This window comes from Pholis gunnellus (genome assembly GCF_910591455.1).
Source record: "Pholis gunnellus genome assembly, chromosome: 14".
In the NCBI taxonomy this organism is placed as follows: Eukaryota; Metazoa; Chordata; class Actinopteri; order Perciformes; family Pholidae; genus Pholis; species Pholis gunnellus.
The window spans coordinates 12687653-12713297 of NC_136541.1; the positions used below are offsets into that span (position 1 = coordinate 12687653).

At 41.2% G+C, this 25645-nt stretch overlaps 2 protein-coding genes across 2 annotated transcripts in view; both read right to left on the reverse strand.

Annotated features, from left to right (window-relative positions):
• Positions 1-719: 719 nt before the first annotated feature.
• Positions 720-6813, reverse strand: LOC306706792 (MARVEL domain-containing protein 2-like). Its single transcript, XM_079174012.1, has 6 exons — positions 6766-6813; positions 4181-5392; positions 2057-2259; positions 1791-1962; positions 1515-1565; positions 720-1133 (listed from the first exon to the last, which is right to left on the reverse strand). Exons 2-6 carry the CDS (start codon positions 5315-5317, stop codon positions 1017-1019), a joined length of 1680 nt encoding a protein of 559 aa, XP_079030138.1. The 5' UTR covers positions 5318-5392; positions 6766-6813; the 3' UTR covers positions 720-1016.
• An 8337-nt stretch (positions 6814-15150) lies between these two features.
• kcnn1a (potassium intermediate/small conductance calcium-activated channel, subfamily N, member 1a) overlaps positions 15151-25645 on the reverse strand; it is a gene marked incomplete at both ends in the record, with an annotated part of 44177 nt that continues 33682 nt past the window's right edge. The window contains 5 exons of the mRNA XM_079172501.1: positions 15151-15456; positions 16794-16863; positions 19387-19514; positions 21000-21110; positions 21514-21655. Of these exons, the coding sequence (XP_079028627.1) occupies positions 15151-15456; positions 16794-16863; positions 19387-19514; positions 21000-21110; positions 21514-21655 (757 nt within the window). The remainder of the gene's footprint in view (positions 15457-16793; positions 16864-19386; positions 19515-20999; positions 21111-21513; positions 21656-25645) is intronic.

Consider the following 25645-nt stretch of genomic DNA (forward strand, 5'->3'; position numbering starts at 1 on the left):
AAACGTAAAAAAGTCAAATTACTGCAGATCGTTCCGATAAACACTGTAAATTCACAAGGAAAAGAAAGGCTTGTCCACTCACTGAAACAGAGGAACTGGCCCAGACAAAGGGAAGCACACAGACTAAAACCCACAAGAAAGGAGGGCGATAACAAGGGACAGGTGACAGCAGGGCTGATGAGGAACAGGTGAAAACAGGCTCGGCAGACAAACACAGACGGGAAACACACAAGATCAGGAAGTATCTGAAGCAAGAGACAAAGGTGAGTATACCAAAATAAAACTGGAAATGATAACTGAAAACTGGAAAAAATAAAACCTAACCTCAGAGGAGTGTGAGAGCACATCACTTAATAATAAACCTGTACATTTTATCTATCTGATGTTATATGACAGTTGTTGTTTTTCTGAAGTCATTTGGAAATATATTATATATATATAAAATATATTACAAAGCTGAAGGACAATAACTAATCATGGATCACCTAACAGTTAGGAGGTAGGAGCAAAGCAAAGTAGCCCAGATAAAGATAAGATAAACTAACGCCGAGCCAAGAAATGTTGTAGAGAAAACACAAAAGGGCAGTGCAACTATGAAACAGCAATACGTGTTAGTAAAAAAAGAACCTTTATCACACAAACTCATTTTTTTTAATAAAAATTGCAATCACTGACAGAGTTTTGATTTAAAACATACACTGAATCAACATGTTGTTCCTCCGCGGTGACACAAATGACAGGAATATAACAAGAAATCGTGAGATGACATGTAATGAAAGTACACAAACGGCGTGTAACATTTAACTTATAATGTTGTAGCTCAGGTGTTATCAACCAGGTTTCATGTCATGTTGATGCCAATACAAAAAGTGTCCAATATGTTTTTCATTCAAAATAAATATATATTCAATACGATCAATATACGGACGAAAAAAAACACAAAAAGGAGACAAAAAAAAATCAATGACAGAAAGGTTATTTGTTGTGGTGCTGCAGGTATTTCTCTCTGTTCGTCTTCATGCCCGACCATTTCCCATGGCTTCCTGGTCAAAAGCGCGTATTCTGTTTTTGATGTGGCTTAATTTAGCTTTTAAATACTCACAGCGCTCCTTTTTCTCTAGGAAGCCCGGCTCCTGTGAAAACACACACACACACACATATATAAAATAATGTATTGATTAATGGCAGCAACCTCTATTACCTAAATGTCTTTTTCTTCTTCTCTTTTCGTCTTCCTCTGCTAACTGTCGTCTTGCCTGATTCATTCTGTAATGTAGCTGCGTTAAATGAGAATTTCCAAGAGTCGGTTTCATGGTGGAAGCAATATTATTTGCATCGGTGGACAGCTTTATTGAAGACAAACAAATGCTACCCGGGTGTTTACACAACACTAGCAATTCTACTACATCTCTGGGTTAAATGTTGGATTTGCCAGATTATTTTTCAATTGCTTGAGAGTGAGCAGATGGAAAACATGAGGGTGCCCTCATTATTAAACTTATTAACAAACTTACACTCTTTTTCTGCTCATACTTCTTCAAAATGCTTTGAATCCTCTGCCGATCCTAAATGATAAATAGAATGTTAACAGTTTGTGACATAAAACATCCATCCAACAGTATGCATCACAATGGCATCGTGTAGAAATAGATTTGTTCAACATGTCCGTGCAATAAGGAGGCCTAATCATGACCTTTTCACCCCAAATTATATCCTGGAAGCCCATCACAGAAGTGGTTTGTACGGTTAATAGACGTGATTAAATGAAGGTTGTTTTACATTCATCTCACCTCTTGGCCTTTTCCATCACTGAGGAGTCGTGCCATCATGGCATCCAGCTGTCTGAACTTATCGAGGGTGATGCCGATGTCACTGTGGAGGTCCTTGTATTCCTGATACTGGTCATTGAAGACGGCTTTGCATTTTTCCCTTTCTTCCACACAGCTGATCTTTGGATACTTTCTGTAGAGAAGGGTTTCAGGGAACATGAATACAGTAAATACTATATATGACAGAGTCAGAATATCAACCCTGCATAGTTTAAATGTTCACTCACATGATGTAATCTGCGATGATGTGTACTTTGGGGGTGTATTCAGACGCTGGGGCTCTGCTCACACTGACTGGGTTCTTGTGGACCTCAGAGATGAGGGCATTTTGATTTCGATAATCTTTACTCAGAGACTTATCTGTTTCATCCTTGAATGATATGTGCTTTGTTTTTTGAGGGGCTAGTGGGATGGACTGGTGAAACTCCTCCTGGGGATGAAGGTAAAAGACAAAAAGGATTATTAAAAACATGTGAATTAAATTATTTAATGACCATACACCACTACGTGTGCAGGCCTGTGTCATCATTACAAGAAACTCTCTAAGACGCCTTGGAGCAAAATTTAGGTTAAGCTACGTGTCAGAGAAATCCTAATTAAAAGAAATAACTACAGCCAGGATGAAAAACTGCCCCATTGTTTTTGCTTTGACAAGCCAAGCCTCTGAAGTTGCATTCCCTCAGCTGGGAGATGAAACCATTATGTTCCCTCCTGGCCTCTCACTCTTTCTTATTTGACATCAATCATCCTAGCTGACCATGCTGTTTGTCACCCATAGGTGGTGGCTGTGATGCTCGATAGCATGGACTCTATTTGCAAACAGTAGTATGTTTGGTAGCTGTTGAAGGGAATGTACAAATGTAGTGTTTGTGTAGCTCGGCCAAAATTGACTATAGGCACAACAATAAATAGACTTCTGTCGAGTCTATTGGATGTGTCAAGGATTGCTGTGCATGTTGTGCTAATTGAATTGGATCAGATGCCAATAGCCACTGCTGTACAGTCCACATTTGTTAGCTATTTGTTTTTAGCCATGCTAGCGACAGGAGCGTATCTATGTTAGGGTCCTATGTTTCCCAGCTTAATATCCTCTTAATACGACACATTAACGACACCTTTCACAGAGTTTTATGCTCTCATCAATGTTTTTCTAGGTCAGATGTTGAAATCACCTAGTTTATAGCCTGATATCAAACCTACTCCCTCAAATTTGTTTCCTTTTTTTTCTTTCAGTTAAGCCATTGATATCTCCCCAGTGGCTTAGCTGATTTTTACCATTCAAACTGCATTTGAATCGTCCACCTCCCTTCCTTCATTTGCAATTTGAACTATTAACTTTTTGAAGAACGCCTTGATCAATCTCTTACAATATCAGTTTATATCAAGCACATATAGGACCCGGGGAACATAAGGATGACCTCGGGAATCTAGGGATGCTGCTCAGCCATTCGGTCCAGACTGAGATATCTCAAAAACATGCTAAACTAAGATGGTAAACATGGCATGTTAGCATTTAGCTCAAATCACTACCGTTACTAAAGCCTCGCAGGGCCGGTAGCGTGGCTGTAAACTCGTCACTGTAGTTACTAAAGACACAGGCAATAGCAACTTTGTTCACTAGCCACACAATGCTACCATTGATATTTCTTAATTCATGTTTGCTTGGTGTTATTGAGCAAATCTAAGCATATATTTTTTTTATTTATTGGCACTGAAAAAGCATCACACATGGTTGCAAAACAGGAATGTCTACTTCACATTTAACTATTTCTGGCACACTCATACAGAGAGCACTGCACGGTCAATATAGTTAAGGAAAACACAGTTTACAGCTTTAGGATGAATCCTGGTTGACTGCCAGCAAAAAAAAGCTGACATATCAATACTGACCAATGGCATGCTCACTGCAGATTATCCTGACTGACTTTAAATGTTATTGGATTTGATCTTCCGTTGTGGTTTTGGGGGTTTTGTTGGCTCATTTGCAATCGATAATAGTATCCCTGACTGTTGTCAACAATAAACGGGATGTTTGATATGTCATATATACTTAAAGAACCATCAAAAGGGGAGTGTGTGTGACAGAGCAGCATAGAGTAAACACGAAGGGGATAAACCATGTATGTTGCTGAAAATTTACAGAAGCTGAGAACAAATCCTGTGAACGGTTTAAAGGGGAACTTGCCCCCATAGCTCTGAAGTCATGAGGATCACCTTCCATATCCAGAGAAATGCAACTCTTGAATAAGACACTTCATTCTTTCAATGAAAATGATTTGCCTCCCACTTTAAATTTAGAAGCGATGAGATCCTCTTTCATCTAAACTCTACATCGGATGAATGACCTGTACCTTGTTCTCAAAGTACTCTCTCTCCCTTCGTGCAGCCTCATGCCTCCACATCTTCAGACACACCAGGAAGCTTCCCAGATACAGCGCCATGTTGATGAAGATGAAAGCCGTTCCCGCCATTTGTCCCCCATCAACCCGGCACAGATTGGCAACGATGGGGTTAACGCCTATTGTCGTGTAGCACAGCCCCCCGCGGTTCAAGTCGTTCAGGTAGACAATCCCACCCGCCATGTAGAGCAGGAACAGCGCCACGTTGATGAAGGCCTCCGTCAGGGGCCACCAGGGCGCGTCGAGGAGGATGGTGCGATAATACATTGTCATTCCCATCACTAAAATAATGAGGGTTATAATCCAGGAGACTCCAGCTACAGCCAGTACAAAGGGAGTCATGGGGCCTCTGTAGCTGTATCCAGATATGCCTTGCCCATTGTTATACGCACCATTATAAAGTCCGTAGCTGTTGGACCACTCACTGTCTTTCTGGATGTACGCGATGATGCAGGCAAAGACCATGCCCCCAAAAAGGAGCTGAAGTCCTGCAAGAAGTCTGAGCAACCCTGGCCAGGATTTCAAGTAAGAGTACTTCAGGTTATAGACCTCCAGCTTCTCAGCGTAGTACTCTGCAGGGTGGATACTGGTCAGAAGAGATTCTTCTCGTGGGCCCTGATACAAGAGATCATCAGAGGGGCTCTCCCTTAACAAAGGCTTATGAGAGTTCTGGCTGGAGTTGCCAAGTGATTCTGCCCAGTTCCTGCGCTCCAGCAGGGGACTTACAGGAGGACTTACCCTGGTCCCATTGGGCAGGATCTGGATCATACTGGTGCCGGCTTCAGAGTCATTAAAACTGTCACTCTCCTTTGTCCATTTAGGGATGATGCCTCCCCATGACTGAGGGATGAGGGATTTCAGTCTGTCCTTCATGCTTCCTTTACTGTCCTCCTTCTCAGCGTACGGTGGAGTGCTGGAAGTTCGGCCTGTGGAGTTAGTATCACCGTCATTTGTGATATTATCTGGTGTGGGTGTGTGAGTAACCCACACAGGCACTGGTGGGCCACTAATGGAGTTCCTCTCGCTAGAGGAGGACTCCACCACACTGCCAGGGTCTTGTCTCTTGAGTTTGCTGCTCCAGCTTTTCATGCTGCGGGCCGTTTTTGGTGATTCATTGAGAAAGAAATAATCACGCAGTCCTTCTGAGGCATGGAGAGGGAGAAACTGGGAAGGGGGAATATACGTTATTAGTTATGTATAATAAGCATGTCAGCACATATGCCATCATTATATGCTGTAAATGTGTTATTAACACACTTGAGCCTCAGTAGCTCACACAGTATGATTTTAACAAGACTTCAGCCTCATTTAATTTAACTCTAAATGACTGTGAATGCGAGTCAGATTTATGAGCTTAAAACTTGAATCACCTTCCATTGACCTCTCAGTTTAAAAAAGAAAAAGAGACATGAAAGTGATATCCTGATTTAACTTCCTCTTCTAAGATAAAGACAACATGTAATAATGCAAATAGTCTCCTTTTAAAATCTAATCTTAAAGGACCACACCTGTGTTTAACTTTAAGTTGATAAACTTGTCAGCAAGCATTTCCGTATTTACACATCCAGCAGATAGCGGAGCAACAGAAATTAACATTAAATTAGAGCCTTGTTTGTGTCCACCTTGATGACATAAGTCCAATATTCACTCTACTTTGAGCTCTGTTTTTGGTCTCTTTAGCTGCAGAATGCTCCACTATGTTCACCAGCTAGTTGCTCGTTGTGTCTGTCTGCTGATTGGTGCTGAACAGGTAGCGTCCAGTTTCTTTGTGCTTTTTCACTAAAAACAGCAGCCTTCTTTGTCTGAAAACAGCTGATGAGAGCAGTGGGAGTGAAACAAAACAGTAAAGTTTTGGGCTGAAACGTTCGTTACGTAGAGCCGAGGGGAGCTGCAGAGACAGGTGATAATTACACTTTTACACATGGCATTATTCTGTATCTGTTATCTGGATGTACTAGGTGTTAACGCATCCAGACTAATGCAAAGACCCAGGTATCAGATGTCATTATCCAGATAATGTATTCGGATACAGATCACATGTTAATACCAGGTGGAAACGTGGCCTAAACAGCTAGTATGTGATTCATTGTAATACAAATATTCAATATAGCATCTTTAAACTTGATAATGCTGTGAGACTTATTGTTTATCGATTACGCAGGTCAAGCCCGTATCAATGGTCTACTAATAGATTTTCATACTGAACATAAATGAAGTGTTTGGATTGTAAAAACACACCTGATTTGTTTGTAAAATGGTTACCTGTAATGTTCCAGTAGTAGAAAATCCCTTTTAAACTCATTGATCAGACTCTGCTGCAGCAGAACTACTCAGAGAGTGACCGCAACATGACTACAGTACAGCTCGGGCTCGACTAATAACAGAGTTCAAGTTGAGTTGTGACTCACAGCAAGCCGCTGCACAGGTGTTTGCTACACTGAAACATGAAACTGTGACAAAGTGGGAACACATTGATAACACAGAGCATGTTTGTCCTTAAGACAATCAAAGAAAACTGAAAAAAACGCGTCTCTTACCGGTTTGACCCCAGCTTGTTTCTCTGGTCATGCAGGTGGACTTTGAGCGGCAGCTTGTAAGGAAACAGGAACTGATACCTACTGTAAAATGGCCGGGTGTCCACCAAACCCACTCAGCTCACCCATAGGTGACTCACTCCCGGTGTTAGACGCTCAGTTCCACACACGCAGGGTGATTGGCCAATTGTGTGTGTTGAGAACTGAGGGGGGAGTAAAAGCTCAATTATTAAACCAGAGCTGGTGCTGACCGGCACTACTATGTTAATCTGAGAGAGAGAGAGAGAGAGAGAGAGAGAGAGAGAGAGAGAGAGAGAGAGAGAGAGAGAGAGAGAGAGAGAGAGAGAGAGGTGAGCTAACCTAAAATGATGCATGTAACCCACAACATGTGCTTTAAAAGGACCTGGATAGACATTGTTGCTGCTAAGGTCATATTGTCGTCACTTTATTGATAAGTCACGGGTAAAAAATTGACAATTCACTCATTTATATTTATTCTGTGCGCATATACAAGGCTAGCATTGTATTACGGATATCACTTAAAACAATCAGAAACAGTGGATTATCCACAAGATAACACATATTTTTAGAGAAAAGCATGGGTTTAATATCAGCACTGTATAATCAATTACATTTCATATCTAAGATCTGTAGAAAATACTGCTTTATCATCCCGTCATTTATGAATAATTAATTCTCCTCTCAGCTGTGTCATATTGTGTTGTTGTCACAGAGGGAACCGGAGAGTTTGGCACTAGAGGGCAGCAAGATCCTGTGTTTCTCACTTAGACGGTTGATCGCCAATCTCTCCCTCACTGAGTTTGCTCTCTCTCTCTATATCCCAGTTACTGTCTCTCTTTCCCACTTACCTTTCCTCTGCTGCATTTAACGTTTCCAAATATGGCTAACCCAGTGAACATCTTTGCCCTATATCTTTTGACATTGTGTATTTTGTCACATATGAAGAATAGAATAAAATAGCGGCAACATTTATAAAATTCCCCCTGATTTTGTGATATCATTACATGTAGCAAAGTGCAGGTGTTTTTTTTCTTTCTCATTGTAACTGTCTTACTGCATGTTCATTAAGATGTGTGTATCTGACTCCTGCTGTTTAATGTGACGTCACTCTGTGCCAGCGATTCTTCCAGGGCAGCGCAGATAGAGAAAGCTCAAGGCAAGGACATCTGTAGTGACCCCCCCTCTCCACACACACGCACACACACACACACACACACACACACACACACACACACACACACACACACACACACACACACACACACACACACACTACAGTAGAGTAAAAACATAATGCAGCCCACTTTCTCAAGTGAGTACAGAGTCCCACCAGTGGCCTTGGCCCGGGGCTAGCTCATCTGTTGTTGCTGTGCATGTCCTCTACTGCCTGCTCAGCTGCAAATGACATGCAGAACAATGCGAGAGTCGTGTATCGGGAGTGTATACTGTAAGCAAAGGCCTAACATGTAAAACAAAGCATACATAAAGGTCTCCCTGTCTTGTGTTAGATCAATATGTTATACATTTGAAATAAGTCATGAATCAAAAGTTTAAATCGATGTCAAATGAGCGAAAGCAAATGTTAAAGAAATATGCTTATTTGCTTTCTTGCTGAGCGTCAGATCAGACTCTCATATCTGTACGGTCAATATGAAGCCATAACTATTAAACTATAGCTTAGCTTAGCATAAAGACTGTAAACAGGGGGGAAACAGCTAGTCCGGCTCTGCTCAAAGATAAAACAAGTTTAATGCCACATTTCCACTGCATGGTACACCACGGCTCCACTCAACCCGCTTGGAACTGTTGTTTTTTTTGGTTTTCCCTCAGCAAAAGTGGATATCACCTGGTACTTTTCTTTGTTTCACTCGGTCAAGGTTCAGTGTGAGCTGAGCCGTTAAAAGGTGGAGTTTAATCACTGCGGACCACTGATTGGTCAGAGAGAATTGTCACTAGAATCATCACATGCACGATGAAGCACATTCTGCACAAACACACCATTTCTAAATAGCCAATCTAGAATTTATTTTATCAACTCTAATCAGATTTAATAAAATGCCCGCCTGTATACCACACCACGGTCAATTGACAAAGTAGGCTACGGACGTTGAAATGAGAGAACACACTGCATTTCTGTCGCGTTAAAGATGATGCAATGGCAGTTTTCAGCTAAGAATCCCAGCTACATTGAGGTTGTACTATCTGCAGTGGAAAACGAAATCAAGAAAAGTACCTGGGACCAAAAGTGAGTAGAGTTGAATCACACCATGAAGCAGAACTTTGGTTTTGGTGTTTATAAATGTTGTATGTGTGCCTTTGTGTTCGAAAGGTGCTCTACAAATAAACTTTCTTTGACTTGCGTACAAGGTAATCTTTCCATTGACCTCCATGCCTTTCTGACATTTTAAAGTGGCTTTAAGATGTTTTGCCTTTGCCAACACTGTATTATGGCAATAAATAGCCTTATATTCCTTTCAAAGGGGTCAAAAGTATCAATCAAATCAAACCTTGAGTGCATCATTAAATAGTGGGTGGTCAAGCATCAACAGATGAGGCAGTAGTGAGTAATCTAAGTATTGGTGGCTGAATAGAGAAAGTTAATCTTTATAACGAATAAAAATACAGTACATGATGTGAGAAGTAATCATAGACCTGAGTCTCTAGCTGAAATGATGCTGTCAAGTGGAGGACAGATGGAAAGCTACATGTATACATTATGTGTGTGTATCCCAGTGCACATATACACATACACAAAGAAGATACATGGATGCACACTTTCGTGCTGGAAGTCCTGAAAAATGGCTTGAGGGCTCAGGAAAAAAAGGCTCTTTTCATCCTTCAGAGCTAAATGAAGCAGGGAAGCTACAGCAGCCTCCAACAGACAACCTCATCTGTATCAGTTCATTCTGCCTCCGATCTCAGGGAGAGAAACGAGCAACATAGGAAGAGATTCAGATAGGTAGGTAGAATGAGAGAAGTGATTAATGCTGGTATAAATGACACTCCAAAAACATTTGTTGGAATTAAAAGGCCCTTCACACCCACCCTCGACCACTACAGCATTGTGCATTAAAAAAAGGCCAAAACCAAGATCAATACTCCTATTCGCTCCGATATCCCCAAGAGTATGCCAAACCACGTTAGCTGGAAGTGATAGGGAGGGCATTACGCATAATGCAGCAGCTACCTATTAGCTCCCAGGGCAGACAAAAGTGAGGCCTGTAATAAATTCAATAAATGACTTTGCCTGCTTGCCAAAAGCTGTCCCCGAAGGACCTTTTCACACTCTGGGATAATCCTCAACCCCCCCCCCCCCCCCCTCCTGTCCTTCCCCAGTCCGAGGGTCATCCTCAGTCCTCTGAAACCTGCCCCTCTTGTCTTTTCTCGCTGTGGATTCATCTTCAGTACCCTCTAGGGGAGATCTCTGGTAATTTAATTCCTTTTTTCTTGCCTTTCACACTTCCAACACAAGAATAAGTAATAGCTGGATGAATTAACTGTGCTCATTAGGAGACGGACATTATTACAGCAGGAAATACTGGGAAGCTTATCTGCTCAGGACATTAAGTAAGCCGGGTATTTGTGGATAAATTGGTCGTCATTTTCCATTTAGTCTTTTACTATGAAACAACATTCTTATTAGTGCACATTTGAAACCACACATTACCCTCATCATATATGAAATGATCAACACAATATTTAATTTAATGATGCTGTACTATTTGGAGGGACGATGAGCAGAGGAGCATGTCTTTGGGGTTGTGTAGCAACAACTACAGGGTGACTGACTCTGCCACTCTGGTGGGATACCGGTCTGCTGCCAAGTCCCTCCTGATTTGGCTGTAATTAACCAGGCTGAGCCTTGTTCGTGCATGTGGACATGAGCTTGTTATTTGAACATTAATGGCTCAGTGTGTGCGTGCGTGCGTGTTGCCTACAGCCCATAGTTCACCTTGGAACAGCGCCTCAGCAGCTGTGTGTCCTCTGTAGCGATGTTTACGTTTATGTCAATACATCCTCCAGTAATCATGTTTTAGGATGTCCCTGCCTCACAGTCTTCCAGGAAGCGACATGTGATGTCTGTATCTGTCAACACATGCGCCAACTCACCTTCCACTGTCACAATTGGCTTTAAGCTGCTGTCATTTCCCTTCTCCTTGGGGTGGACCTTGTGTGAAAAAGTTTCAGATTGTTATTTCGTTGATTTAATGAAAAAATAAAGCAAAAGAAGTGATTTCAGATTAAAGGTCTGTCTATTAGCCGCCAAGAAGAAGAAGACAGTTATGGTCATAGCTGAAGATAGTCTTTAATGATTTGACCTTGGTGTCTCTCCTTGCTAGGACAAAAGTTCACCTGCAAAATGAAGGAACAGCAAACAGTTTACAGAGAACATGTTAAACCCATTTGCCATCCATTAAAAGTTGATTTATTCCAGTGCTACTACGTACATTATGCATCATGTGGCAGTGTACACAGAACAATGATTGGGTTACATTTCTTCACTTGTTGGGGTTTTTTCACTCTGTTATTGTTCAGTAGAAGTGTGTTCTGATTCCTGCTCTATGAGGAAAGCCTACTTTTCAGGATAATAAAAGACGCTGGGATGCGTTTATCACTTTGACTCATCTACCATCATCAGAATAACATCATGAATGTCCCTCACTTCATTACAAAATACTGTGCATTTTTTATTTTCTGGTGGAGAAAATCGGGTCTCTATTAAATATTGGAATGGTGTTTTGGCAGGACTTTGTTGGTGACAGGATAAGGAGTGAAGAAGAAAACAAACCTCTACAACAGGATAAATAAAACAACAGAACCTGATTAAACCTCCATCAGCAGAAAAAAAAGGGTGAAATTAATCAAATATGATCTTTAAATTTGACAGAATTTAAAATCCTTTGCACTTGCCACATGCTGTGCATTGCACCCAGCTACTTTAACCCCCGCGGTTCACCATTTGTCCCGTTTACTTGGCGACATCTACAATGAGGTCATATTTACAGGACACCCACTCTTGCTGTTCACAACCCCCCCGCCCCTGGGCCAAAACGAATGTGTCAGTAAATTAGCTACTGCTCTCATCTCTCTCTTTTTTCAATCTTGTCTCGCCTTCCTCCTGTTGCCTGATGAAGGATGAAGTGCTTAACACCAGCACCTTCACATCTCTCTGGGGAGGACACTTCAGAATCTGTGATCCTTCCTTGTGTAACTGAATATTACACACTGAGTGCAACATGGAACATGACCTGGCGGTTCCCCTGCTTCATCCTGTCTTTCTGTTAGTTTTTTCATTCGAACCACTCACTGGTCTTTGCTGCAGGCCATTTGGGAAGCCTCTTTGCGTGTGGGGAGGGGACTGATGTTCTAAATGACAGACGACAAATGCGAGGCTAAACCTGCCATGTAATGAATAGATGCAAACCTTGGATCCGAAAAGGCAGGTAAGGCCGTAATCAAGCAGGTCGTCTTCCATTAGCCGTCACGCCTAGTTGGATGACACTGATTGAAACGGAGACTGTAATGGCATGATAGATCCCTTCCTACTGGAAGGGTGTAGCGTAGCACTGTACGAGTAGTGGCTAGAGGTGGGGGCAGTAAAGAGTCATGCTTCATCAACTCAAGTTGAAAGGAAAAAAGCTAATACTCATGCTTGTTTAAGTTCCTCTCGTAGCAAACTGAATATGTTCTTAAATTAAGTGCTCTCTGGTCAGTCCAGAGCCTGTGGGAGAGTGGTCTCGCTCACTGTCTCACAGGGTTTAGACTTTGCCCTGATTCAAAATAAAGCAGCTTGGAAATAATTAAGATGCATCAAATAATAAGGATCCTATTTGTCTGTTAAGGGGCCATAAAGATGACTTTTAGCACTAGCATCCTTTTGGGACTCAGATTACCTACCATTCAAACTACTTTTGGACAGCATGCTAGCCCGCTAACCTGCTGACTTCCTGATCTGCTTTTTTTATGTACTTTGGAAAGAAATCACTTTAAAGATCCTAAATATTTCAGACATCACGACTCTAGGATGCTTCAAACACCATGCTTTTGAGATTTAAAATGTTCCAATGTCTCCTCTATCATGGTGAATGTGTTTCAATGTCTTTTGGAGAGACAAAACAGAGGCCTGACATTTTGGGAAATATGCTTATTTATTTTCTTGTTCAGAATTAGAGGAGACCATCGATACCACTCTAAAATACCGCTAGCAGTTGGTTAGCTTAGCATAAAGACGGCAAAAAGTATGAAAACAGCTAGCCGTGCTCCATATAAAGGTAACAAAATCCACTTATAAAGCGCCAAAGCCATCAAATTAAGTCCGTACAAAAAGTGTATGAACGACATGTGTTTTTATGGAAGGCCCATTCCCTGGAGTTGTGTTGTCAACATGCAGTTGCCAGGCAAACAGAGGAGACTGCAGGAAGTGACTGCACTATTTATATTTCAGGTTTTTTACGGATTAAATAAACAAGGTATAATGTGTTTTAGAAGGAGCTAAGCAAACTGTTCCCCATGTTTCCAGTCTTTATGTTAAGCTAAGCTAACAGGCTGCTAGCAGTAGCTTCATATTTACCGTACAAAAACGAAAGTGGTATCAATCGTCTCATCTAACGCTCGACTCAAATTAATAATTGTATTGCCCAAAACTATTCCTTTTAAATTTGCAGAGGAACCCATTCATCAAAGATTCTTCAGCACTTTTATTTGTATCCTTTCAGGATTCTTTTGTAGTTTTTGTAGATTTTTCTTCGCCTCATATTTTAAACAGGGAATGCATTACAGAATCACATTACTGCAACTCTCTAGGTTGTGCAACTATAAAAACCCTAGGTATCCTAGTACAATTTTGAAATAAATAAAAGAAAAAAAGGCAACAATCAAACAAAAATAAATCTAATAAAATCTAAATTATGTAAAATCATCAAGCCATCTGAGGAAGATTGTGTTCCTTTGTCATTTTTGCACAGAACCATGCAGAGGGCAGGGTTGGCTTCTCAGTTCGACCAGTGATGTGTGCCTGTGTGGCCGTATATACCAGCAGACCTCAAGCCATGCCATTATCTGAAGACCACAGGAAGCTCTAATTAGTGGTGGTGAGAAAGGTAAACTACATATTTCATAGTTGTGTGTATGAGTGTGCAGCATTGAGCTAAAAGTGAACTTGTTCTCTGACAAACACACTCACAAGTATTCTCTCAGTCTGTCTCACTTTTGCTTATTCTCTGAACTTTTTCATTTCTCACGGTGTTAGTAGAAATAGAAGAAATAAAAGATTTTCAAAACATTTAGATTTGCTGTGTAATGGAGGCAATGTTATGCATTACATTAAGACATTTTCTTTAAATTTTTGGAGAGGAATGTATCTGAAAAAGGAATGCAATGCTGTATTCAGACTGTTAACATCGTAAAAAAGCTCTGAAATTAGTAATTAAATAACCCTCTACTATTTATACATTCAGGCACAGAAAAATCACATGTCAATATGTAACTAAAAAAGATAGTCCCTCTCATTTTCCCTTGGTAAGAACAAGGAAGCTGAAACCTTGAAGTTGGCAACTGTGTAAATTTTTCCTACCCAGTAGTAATGCCATATGCATCCCCTTTGCTCTTCTTTTGTGTGACAGTTTCTCTTTCCCCTTAAGTGCATTTTCAAACACTGACCTCAAGTCAGAGCTTTTATAGCCTCATCTAAAGCTTTCACCCTAACCTATGGGAAAGAATCCATGACACTAGTCTTTTGGAAGGGAAATCCAATGGTTTGTCTCGCTCTCCTCACCAGACAAACAGGTAGACGGACCGATGGGTGGAAGGATGTCCTCCGTGGCCTCAGAGGACCAGCAGGTTGAGCCGAGGCTCCACAGACCAACTTCCCCCCTCGTGGTTAAGGACTCTCCGGTGTGATAGCCAGCTCTCACCCCAGCGACCCTGAACTCAGTCATTTTTTTTAACTATACAAGGGCTTTTACAAAAAAGCTAACTTGAACAGCCATACAATGGCTAAAACATAAACCATATCTCTACTTTACCTCGGTTTTTCAGTCATTTACATTTTTTTCTTCTTTTTTTGGATGCATTTGTGTTTTCTTGATTTAAGTCTTTGTCTGCTTTTCTTTGTTCTTTTGGAGTAGCTCTGACCCAGTCCTGTGCTGTGCTGAGAGGCTCAGTCACAGAGGAATTGGTTTTTGGATTTGATGACAGGGGAGAGAATAGGGGCAAGGATCAGATCTGGGGTCAAGATATGGATTCATTATCAGTCCAGACATGGACTCGCCAGTGGATACAGGGACGGCTTTGGATGGGACAGAATAAGGTGACTGGTTGGTTTGGGAAAGGTGGGGCTCGAAGGTGATTGCAGTGGGTTCGTCAAGGTTATCCGCTATCAGAGGAGGTGTGTGGTGCTGTGGAGGGAGAGCGCCGCCTACGGGCGGTGGAAGTCCAGGATCGCTCAGAGCGTTCAGAGCGCTCCGAGGCTAGTGAGGCGGGCCGGAAGCGGTGAACAAAGCCGTCCAGGAATTCCTGCTGCTGCTGGGTTATGGCTTGGGAGATGAGGCAGGGCAGTGCCTGCAGGCTGCCCGTCACCGAGTCCAGCTTGTCCTCCAATGTGCCGATGCGCTTGTCCAGCTCCTCACTGCGCTCCTGCAGCTCTGACACCAGGTCATACATCACATTCTGGGTCTAATGAAGGAGAGAAAGCAAATGTGTTTGGGGAGGTGCAAGAAGACAAAGAAGGAAGAGGAGGATGGCCAGACAAAGGAGTGAGAGACAAGATAAAAATCTGTTTTACAACTTAATATCCACAAGGGGAGATGCAACAAATTAAATATATACGAGGTGCAGTATGTATACATTGCCATAGAAAAAAAACGTACATAGATTACATTATAGTCTAAATCCTACTGGCTCAGCCTGAAGAGAAGGACACAATGACAGGAAGCAGTGTGAAAGGGAGCTGTATAGTTCCAGCAAGTCAGCATTGATTTTTATCTTCCCACCGTTTCACAACCAGCTTCTCCAATCCACTTATAGCCCGAGAAGGTCTTCAATGCATTATGTATATGCTTTACACAACTCATTCATATAATGAAAAGCATCTCCATAATTTAGGCACTTATTGTTCCACAATGGATGCAATGGGGCCAGTGTTAATGCATGTGGTATCAGCATGTAATTATTCTATTCAAACTATGGCCATTTTATAGGTTATAAAATATACAATAAAATCTACAGTATATATTCTATATTTTACTATGACAAATGTAATGCCAAGTGACATACAATGTAATGGTCACCAGTAGAGCTCACAAACTATTTCATCATAAGGCCTTTTTCAGACATTAGTACTCCTCAGAAATCAAATGATTAGGTAAAAGCCAGAAATCAAAGGGTTACTTCACCGCAGGGCTTAACAAAGAGACATTGAGCCGTTGAACTACTGCAGGGTGTACACAGATGGACCTGACCATCGAGCAGAGTAAGGGCAAGTAAACACACATTAAAGGAGTTGGCCTCAGAACCTTTTAAAATACACACTGGAGTGCAAATGCCATCCACATCAAATGAGGCTGCAGTCATGCACCTCCCTTTGAACCCCCTCTCTGCTCTGCTCTGGTGGGTCAGCTGACGTCTATACAGCAGGACAGAAGCTACCGAGGCATGACTGCATTCACCTTCTTACAGCCAGGTACTGTTTACGGCGTGCGTTAGGCTCAGGTTACTCAAACTCTTTTCATTGCCATAAGATGTTAGCGGGAACAGGAATGTCTTGAGTTTGATTTGATTTGAGCAGTGAAAGTATACAGCAGAACTCAGGGATAGCTGCTGGTTTCCATTGCTGTCTCCAGTGATTTTAGAGCCCATAAAGGCTCGAAAAATGAGACCGTTGATCTACATTGAACAGTAAGACATTGTGTGCTGTTGGCTGTTGGGCAGTTGGTTAATCAAAGCCTTTTTTCACAAACAAGCAGTCATGTGATCACTTATAAGTTGATTCTAGCCACAGATGGGAGACTTACCTTCGCCAGGTCCACCAAGGTGTTGGCCTGATCATTGAGTTTCCTCTGCTCCATCTTCACACTGCGCAGCCTAGTGGAGGCCCAGGGAGTTGGGAGCAGGGAGAGGAAAGAAGGAGGAGGTGGACAAAGGAAAAGAAGAGTGGCAGAGGGAATATGGGAATAGAGGAGATGTTTGCAGGAGTGGGGCATAGAGAGAGGTCGTTTGGGGGTGTTGAAGGGACAGAGAAGGCCAATAGGGAAGAAAGGAGGAGGAGGAGGAGGAGGAACAACACATGTTTTATCAGGCGGGCTCTCTCACTGAAGACATTTAAAAGAGAAGACTGCCGGCATGCATCGTAAATATATGTACTTTACATATCTCTATGTATACATATACCGTATATAGAAATATATATATACACAAGCATTCCTGGTTTTTGTCAATGCAATACCAACCAAAACATGCAAAATTGCAGAAGCATACTACGCTCATTTTGAAAAAAATAAAATAAATGATGAGTGTTTATCATGTTTTATCTGGATTTTGTTCTTTTGTTATAACAATATCTTTTTATTTTCATAATAGTGCTTTAAGTAGCACTCTTTACCTTAAAAAGTATTTATTTGCTGCATTCTCAACATAATCCAAAAAGGTATTACTATTATTATGACAAAACATGATGCTTTTTTTCCAGCAAGAATGCAATATGCTTCCATACAAGAAAATCCCAAAATCTATGTTTGAAATCAAAACATTCGCATCTCTTTCCACCCAAAAGTAAGACATCAAAAAAGAAAAGGATGACATGCCCTTTGTCAGTGCTACACACAGCTCAGTGGTAGGACTTGAGATATATACACACTGGTCATTCAGTAAGCGTGCGGTGACTGTGAGGGACTTGTGCACAATGAAACGTGAGTCTTTCACAGTATGTGTGTGTGTGTGTGTGTGTGTGCGTGTGTGTGTTTGTGTGTTTGTGGATGCCACAGATAAAAGATGAAGCTTGCCAGAAATAAACTGTCTAATGACACTGCTGAACATACGGCAACATAGACATTTCAAATAACTTGTGCAATGATACATCGGACATGTTTTGTGATGCCTTCAACATTGTGCCTCTTTATCTCTAATCAAATACATTAGGGCCTTGTAAGAACTGTTAACGCTGATGCGAATAATGTGTCATTGTTAGCGGTGGCATCACACAGCCATCATTTGGCTGCGTGAGGGGAAGAATTTCCCTGGTCGGCAAATTATGAGACAGGATGACATTCAAGGGCATTTATTCATGTGCAAATCAGTATATCAGAGCAGAGTGAGACTGCTCGCTTACGGCTCTATCTCTGTGGGAAGCCGTTTCAGCTCGTATGTGTCTGTTTGCTCGGCTTTGTTATCCCTTATGGCTGTCGAAGAATAGGGGCTAAAAGCCAAAACTACTTATTAGTGTAACGCATTTTGAGCACAATTTATTCTTCAAAACTACAACCTGTGTTGTGTCTCCTCTTTTTGTGCTGTCATCAAGCTTTGGCATTTGATCTCAAATAGCAAGGATAAAACAAAGCAAAAATCAATATTATAACATCAAACATTTAGACCTCATTAGAATTACACTACGTTACAGTGTGTGTGCGTGTGTGTGTGTGTGTGCGTGCGTGTGAGTTCATGTCATCACAAAACCATCAAAAGTGTAGGATGAGTTCTGTTGATGCAGGTTAATATAGCCTCCAGAGCAGCTATATTAATCATGGGCAACATCAGTACATCGTAGATGATTATGAACCTCTGAACAACAAAGCTCCAAGCTCATTCTGTGCGTGATGTTTTTTTCTTTCACACGTTCTCTCCAGACAACCTTCCACTTGTGACACCAGTGGCAAAATGTTGATGCTTATTTTGAATTTTTTTCATTCCATTCAAAAGGGGAGATGGGAGGGAGAGGGAAGTAAATGGAACATTGAAGTAAAAATAAAATAAAAACAATTCAGCATCCAGCATTTTCTTTTCTTTTTTTTGTGGTAACAAACGCTTTTTTTTTTCTTCATGCATGTCAAACGCAGACATGGAGAGAGGAGGAGGATGTTGAGGAAACAGTAGGAGGAGGATACATAGAAGACTCAACTTACTTCTGAGCTCTGCAGTGATAGAGCAAAACAAAGACAGAACACAGTACAGAGTTTTAACCCCACGACATTCACGAAACGAGTGAAACCATTACACTTCTCACTGTAAGCACAGGGTAAAGGGGGTCGGAGGGAGAGGGAGACGGGGAGGGGAATAGGGAGGGCCAATACACTAGATTGCAGTGTGTGTGCTTATGTATGCGTGTGTGTGATATTTTACATGTGTGCGAGCATAACAATCATAGGAAATGGTACTCTTGAAGAGGACATTGTATCAAACGCTAGATATATTCTCAGCTACGTCTACATTTCAGTTTATTAGCAATGCAACAATTGATAATACATCCTAAATATCATGTACCACAAATAACAGCTAGAACATTATATTTTTAAATAACATAGTATAGTTTGATTCACCTCGGGGGTCGGTGTTGAACAACACACATTGTATTACACATCAGATAACACGAAACAAAAGCAACGCAGGACTTACTGGTGAATGGCTTGGAGAAACTTGCGCTGGTGTTTTCGCACCTTGGCGTGATCTATCTTCTTGACCAACTTCGTGTGTTTGTAGATGAGCCATGTTTCCCTGAGTACATTGGCAGCTGTGTTCTTTACCTGTGAAGCAAGTTTATAAAAGACATGAGATGTACAGTAGCTTCTTGAAGGGCAGTGTCGGCACTAGGTCAAATATCCGACAGGGGCTCGAGGGCATACATTTTGCTTCAACATAGAGGGGACGTCTAAGAAGATGGAGGTTTGGGGGTCATCCACCAGGAAATGTAGGGTGTATTTTCTGCATTCCTTTCATGCACTTATTTATGGTAGACATGTTTTTATTTATGTTGAGGAAAACACAAAATGTAGGCACCAGGATATAAGGCTCGCAGGCTTCTGTATGGCTCAACTTGCAGCGCGCTCTCAGCATTCCTCCGGTCATTATCGCCCACGGACACATGTCATCAGCAGCACATTTCCTCTGTCACACACTCAGAGGCTTCCCCCACAGGTGTTCTTTTTTAACAAAATGTGTCACACGGACTCCACAAGTCTTTTCGCCTTGTGTGGATCGAGCACAAATGCCTCAACAACTCCTCTCCTCATACCTCTGTGTGCGAGTGAAGATGCAAGCTACTCGTCCCCATAAACAGCGGCGTTTTAAGGCTGATATCTCATGCATTATGCACCGCCTCTCTGGCAGTGCCAGGCTGCAAACCTGTGCGTAATGCAGCCTCCAGAGGCTACTACTCAGCCCTTTCAGTCCAAGACCCCATGTATCAGAAATCAATACAGGTTTCATTTTCTATGAATACATGTTTATCATATTTAATGTTTATTATAATTCATTTCTATTGCACTTTTAAATGCAAGAGTTATAGGCCTCGTCTTAGTAACAAGCCAACCAAAGTGACAATGTGTAACATAAAATACAAACTATGAAATATTAGAATGTCCGGCGATGGTCAAACATAGAAGTCAGCATAAAACCAAAAGGAGCAATGAGTTATAAAAACGCCGGCCTAAATAACTTAGGATCGACATTGGACATTTGCACAGATAATGAGGACGCCCCGAAACCCAGTGGCTCTCAAACTAGAGGTCAGGATCCCAGAGGGATCTCGAGATAAATCCAAAAAGTCGCAGGATAATTAACAATGTTATGGAGCAGAAATATATTTTTTCTTCTGTCTTATCCCGCTGAGACCCGCCGGATTGCCAGCAATCCCAGCCAACATACTGTCTTCCGAAGGCTGCAGCTGCCTCAGTTGTGAAGCTAGAGTGAAGATCATATGAAACCAGATGACCTGTTGAATTGTGTTATTGTCGCTGATTCTAAAAATGGTGTATTTGAACATTTCTGCATACTGGGGTCCCTCAACAGTCTTAGAATTGTATAAAAATTACCTTTGAATAGTTTTCTATTTTGGCCTCTGTGTCGCGTGTTTGGATCTCACTATATATACTTTCTTTCTTTCTTTCTTTAGGCCTTTAAAGACTAGACAACTTGCACAGTTTGAAAAAAGGACAATCATACATATCCATATGCAGGCACCCTGTTGTAAAAAACAAAGTAACTAAATGCATTGGTATGCTGTGACTCACTCGTTTGCAGAGTTGTGTGTCCATCATGAAGTTGTGGACATGTTTCTCAGCCTTGGTCAGCTCCAGCTTCCTGGCTACAACTGCAACCACCAGTGCAGTGCAACCAGCTCCCTGTTGCACAAAGACATGGTCAAACAAACAAAACATTGTGTTTGTGAGCTTTCAAAATGCTACTTTACTACATTAATAATATATATATATATATATATTTTTTAAAGAACCAGTAAAGAAATTAGACATAGCAGCTCAAAGTCATGAAATGTCTTTTCACAATGACAATCTTTTTTAAAATGTCGACCGCAAAATAAAAACCATCACATATTTATCAACTCTATAAAAGTTACCAGAGTAGAATTATATACAAGTTATCTCAAAGTTGTGGTTGTTTTTGCAGTAGGTTCGGTCATGGTCAGAATGTAGCTGGCAGTGAGAGCTGAGGTTTAGTTTTATAACGGTTCCAGATGTCCTGTGAGAGTGCTATCTGTTTATCTGAGTGAAGAACAAAGAAACCCACCATAATCCCTGTAAGCAGACACACGCCTTTCCCACAGTACGTGTGTGGTACCATGTCCCCATAGCCAATGGAGAGGAAGGTGATCGAGATGAGCCACATGGCTCCCAGGAAGTTACTGGTCACTTCCTGTTTGTCGTGATACCTGAAGTGATGAAGAGAAGCAGAAGTGGGATACACACAGTGAGTAAAACCGCACACCGTCTCTGGAACGTGAGCATGCTGGAGAATGACGTGGTGCTGTGTGAACCGAACAGCGGTGGTGGGTGGAGGAGGTGGAGGTGGTGAAGATCGAGGAGGATCATCAAAAATCATGGTGCAAGGGGTTACACCTGTTTTGTAAAGCCAGTTCGGCAGCGTCTAAAAAAAGTCCATTCTGAGTAAAAAAAAAAGAAAAATGAAGGTACGTTTAATGTATTTATAAGAGACACTATAAGTTCTATTCTTCTTTGGCTCCGGGTAATTTCTACCTGAAACAGTTTGATGGAGAAACATGTTTAATGGGTAGGAATGTAGGCAGAAAAAAAGCAAATAGGTACAATTCTTCAAAATAAATTGATTGAATGATTTCATCAACACCACTGAACATGTGTTTTATGTTCAGTGTCAATATGAAAACAGTTGGTGAGAGGAATGATATGAAGGAGCATTCAAAAGGGCCAAATTACTTACTCTTGTCAGACAATTGCATAGAAATTACAACTGTAGCCAACATGTTTCAAATGCCAAAAAGAGGGGCCGATAAAGAGCACCGCAGGTCAAACTTGATTTGAATATGACAACCCAACAAATGTAATGACCGAGCATCCAAAAATGCACATACTGCTGCATTAAATCAAACTAACAATTGGCTTATTGGTCACGGTTTGCTGCAAAATCTTCCTCCATAGAGTTTACGCTGCCCCAAAAAAGAAGGTTTGGCAATGCAAATCATCACTTCAAACATTGCTGAAAATAGCTGACAGCTATGCTTGAATTGTCAGTCCAAAGGCCCACAGTGCATATGCAGAGATGTTTCTATAAAAAAAAAAGCACACTGTGCAAAGCTGGATTGATGATGACATTCCCATACCTTTTGCAGCAAGACAAAAGTCCATCACAGAGGCAAATCTGCCTTATCCACCCACCCTCATTCAACTTGTTTAATTATTCCCAATGGGCTGTCTAGGAGGAGATCAGATAAGATTTAATTTTGGAATTAAAATCAAATATTCATTAAACACTTTTAGACAACATCTCACCAACATCCTTCTGACAAGACAACATCAATGGAGTCTTATTTCTTGGGGTTTTGTTAAGGCTTTTCTAAAGGGGATTCTGACTGGGCCAATCAGGAATCACTAAAGAGTTTGAACTATCCAGCAGTGAACTATCCAGCATGTGGACTCAAAATGGCCGGAACAATCACCTTTAATTAATGCACAAGTACAGAATTTGTTAAGTTTTCCTTTCCAAGCGAAGGCAAATGCGCACTCCTCCTTCTCCTCCAAGACAGTTCATTGTCATCAAATATTATAAATGAACTAATCATGCCTTCCGCGAGTTCTTAAAACTCCCACTCTCACAAATGTGTATTCATGGGCAAAGTAACTAGGAGAATGAATGACAAAAAAAGTGTACAGTCAGTGGATTTCAAGCTTCTTAGATGACATGCAGAGAAGCAGTCTGTGCAATACCATGCAGGAATAAAAAAAGATGTCTGTATCCTGCATGCTTCAAAACCAGTATATTGAGAGCAGGGGAGCGATGGGGAAAACCTGAGACCCATTTAGAGATGAAACCACCTCTGAAAAATACTGCAGTATCACCAGGTGGAAGGGGACTATACGTCTTCGTGGACGGGCTTTCATTTGTAAACAGTGGGGTAGGATTGGATGAGTAACAAAGGGAGAAGCTCATTGAATTTGACACCCCTGTCTCTTTTACCTGCATCTCAACACTTCGCCAGCTGCCCTTTGATAGCTGCCAGGGGGCTAAACTTGATCAGCTGGCAAAATATTGTAATTACAAGTGACTAGTATGTTAATTTCATTCATCTTGTCGTCAAACGAGCAGAGAGTGAGTCATGTCTTCAAGGCAGGCAGAAATGTGCTGCACCTTTTAGCACCGTGAACAATGTATTATTACAGCAGCCTGCTGTTGTAAATACACCCCCATAGATATGCTTTGACAAAAATGCGGAAGGCAAACATTTTAGAGAATGCTTCCTGTTTTATTATCCGCTTTTTTTTAATGGTGGAAATATATTTTCAACACCCATATTTCTATAATTCTCTACTCTAAAAAGCAGAAACAGCAATACGGGAATAGAGACAGAGGCTGAATGGGGAGCTAATCAATAGCATTTTAAGGCTCTCAATATACTGTGTCAAGCTTTGGAATAGTATGGAGAAGAGCTGGCACCACTTCCAACCTATTCCAGGACAAGAGGTATATCCCCCGCTGTTAAACTCTCCCTGACAGACACTCTGCAGCGAAAGCATTATCCTGAAATCAATTACTGAAACCATTTCAGAGATGATGTTTTTATCCACTTCCGTATTGTATATACAATAATTCTGAACATCCAAATGAGCTCTGAAACTTTGCATCTGTGGTGGGTTAGAGGAGGGAGTACAGCACGATTCACACAACATAAGACAAATAACCTCTATGGCTCCATCTGCAACCAAACAAGTCAACAACAGGAACCGGTGACAACAACCTTCCTCGTCCATCTCTTCAAATGATCACCAATGTATCTAACTGGTCCTGTCGACACTGGGATGCTTTCTGTTCATGTGGACTAATGAATGATTCTCAGCCATCAAATATCTTAACTTTGTTTAGTAGATGAGTTCATGACGCATAAGACGAGTCCTGAGGAAACACCGCGGCCAAAGTTGACGACACAAAAACAGAATCGTACTGATGGTTAAAATGTGAAAGAGCAAACACACACACACTCGCAGGCACACACGCACTATACAATATTTGAAATGTTGACGGAATGCTACTAAAAACACTACAATATATAATGTTTTGTTATTTTACAAAAGGAAAGCTTTAACATGCAACGCTTAAAACGTTAGTATGAATGCAACCTACCTATCTTCAATCTCAATGCTTTTCAGTGAAACGTGTCAAGATTATTATCAGCAAATATCTTAACGTTTTAGGCGTCATTCTTAAAAGGGTTATCATTATTATCTTGTTTTGGAGTGAATCGCCTCACATGACATCTGTGAAACCAGCAGGACACACTACTTCAATACAAGAACAGCAGAAGCGAGCTGTTTTAGGTATTAAACTCCTGTGTTTTGTGTCCCTAAAATACATATCTGTTAGGAGGAAAGAGACTTAATATCAACTAATACATGCAAAACATGATTCTACATCTATGTTTCAAACTTCCTTTCGGTGAACCACAACCTCGCCTCTGTTTCTACTTTCCTACGCCGGTTAGCTGTCACAGTAAAGCAAATGACTTCCTCCACATTCAAAAGCTAACCTTCTGCTGCTATCGCCCGCATACAATTGCAGCACTTCTCCTCTTCTTCCTGCATTTTGGTTTCATATCAACAAAAACAAATTAAAACAACTTTTCAACGAGTGCGAGTCTTGTTGATATAAATGAATTTGAGCGCTGGCTGAGATTACTTGGGGACAAATAACTTGGAATGCTCCTCTGGGAGCGTGTTAGTTGCAGTAAACATGAGCAGATTAAACTCAAAGTGATGATGACCTAATTAAAAAAACAGCGTTTTCACAGCGCAGCCAATAAGCGAAGCAAAGCAAGCAGCAGATGCACACTCCAGGTGGACTCTAACAACAATTTTATAATACAAGCATTTTATAATGTATAGAAGTATAAAAAACATATAATATAATATATAAAAGGCAGATAAAAAAATAAGTCCAATACCGGAAAGTTGAGCTGAGCCAATAGAAGTTTAAATATATTAACAACATCTGGACGGATGACATTTTGCACATTTTGACATTCATGGTCCCCAGAGAATTTATCCTGATGACTTCGGTGATCCTTTCACTGTGAGGTTCGCGTAAGTGGTTTTAAGTGAAATGTCTCAACAACTGTTTGGTTGGAGTGATTGTTATTAAATTCCAAACCCAGATTCATGTCTCCTTTACAACA

What these genes read in the sequence shown, in the direction of transcription:
- LOC306706792 (XM_079174012.1), bottom strand. Translation starts at nt 5,317, where the DNA reads ATGAAAAGCTGGAGCAGCAAACTCAAGAGACAAGACCCTGGCAGTGTG. An exon ending in GAGAGTACTTTGAGAACAAG is followed by an intron (nt 2,260 to 4,180) that starts GTACAGGTCATT and finishes CTTCATCCCCAG; the next exon opens with GAGGAGTTTCACCAGTCCAT. An exon ending in GTGATGGAAAAGGCCAAGAG is followed by an intron (nt 1,566 to 1,790) that starts GTGAGATGAATG and finishes TTTATCATTTAG; the next exon opens with GATCGGCAGAGGATTCAAAG.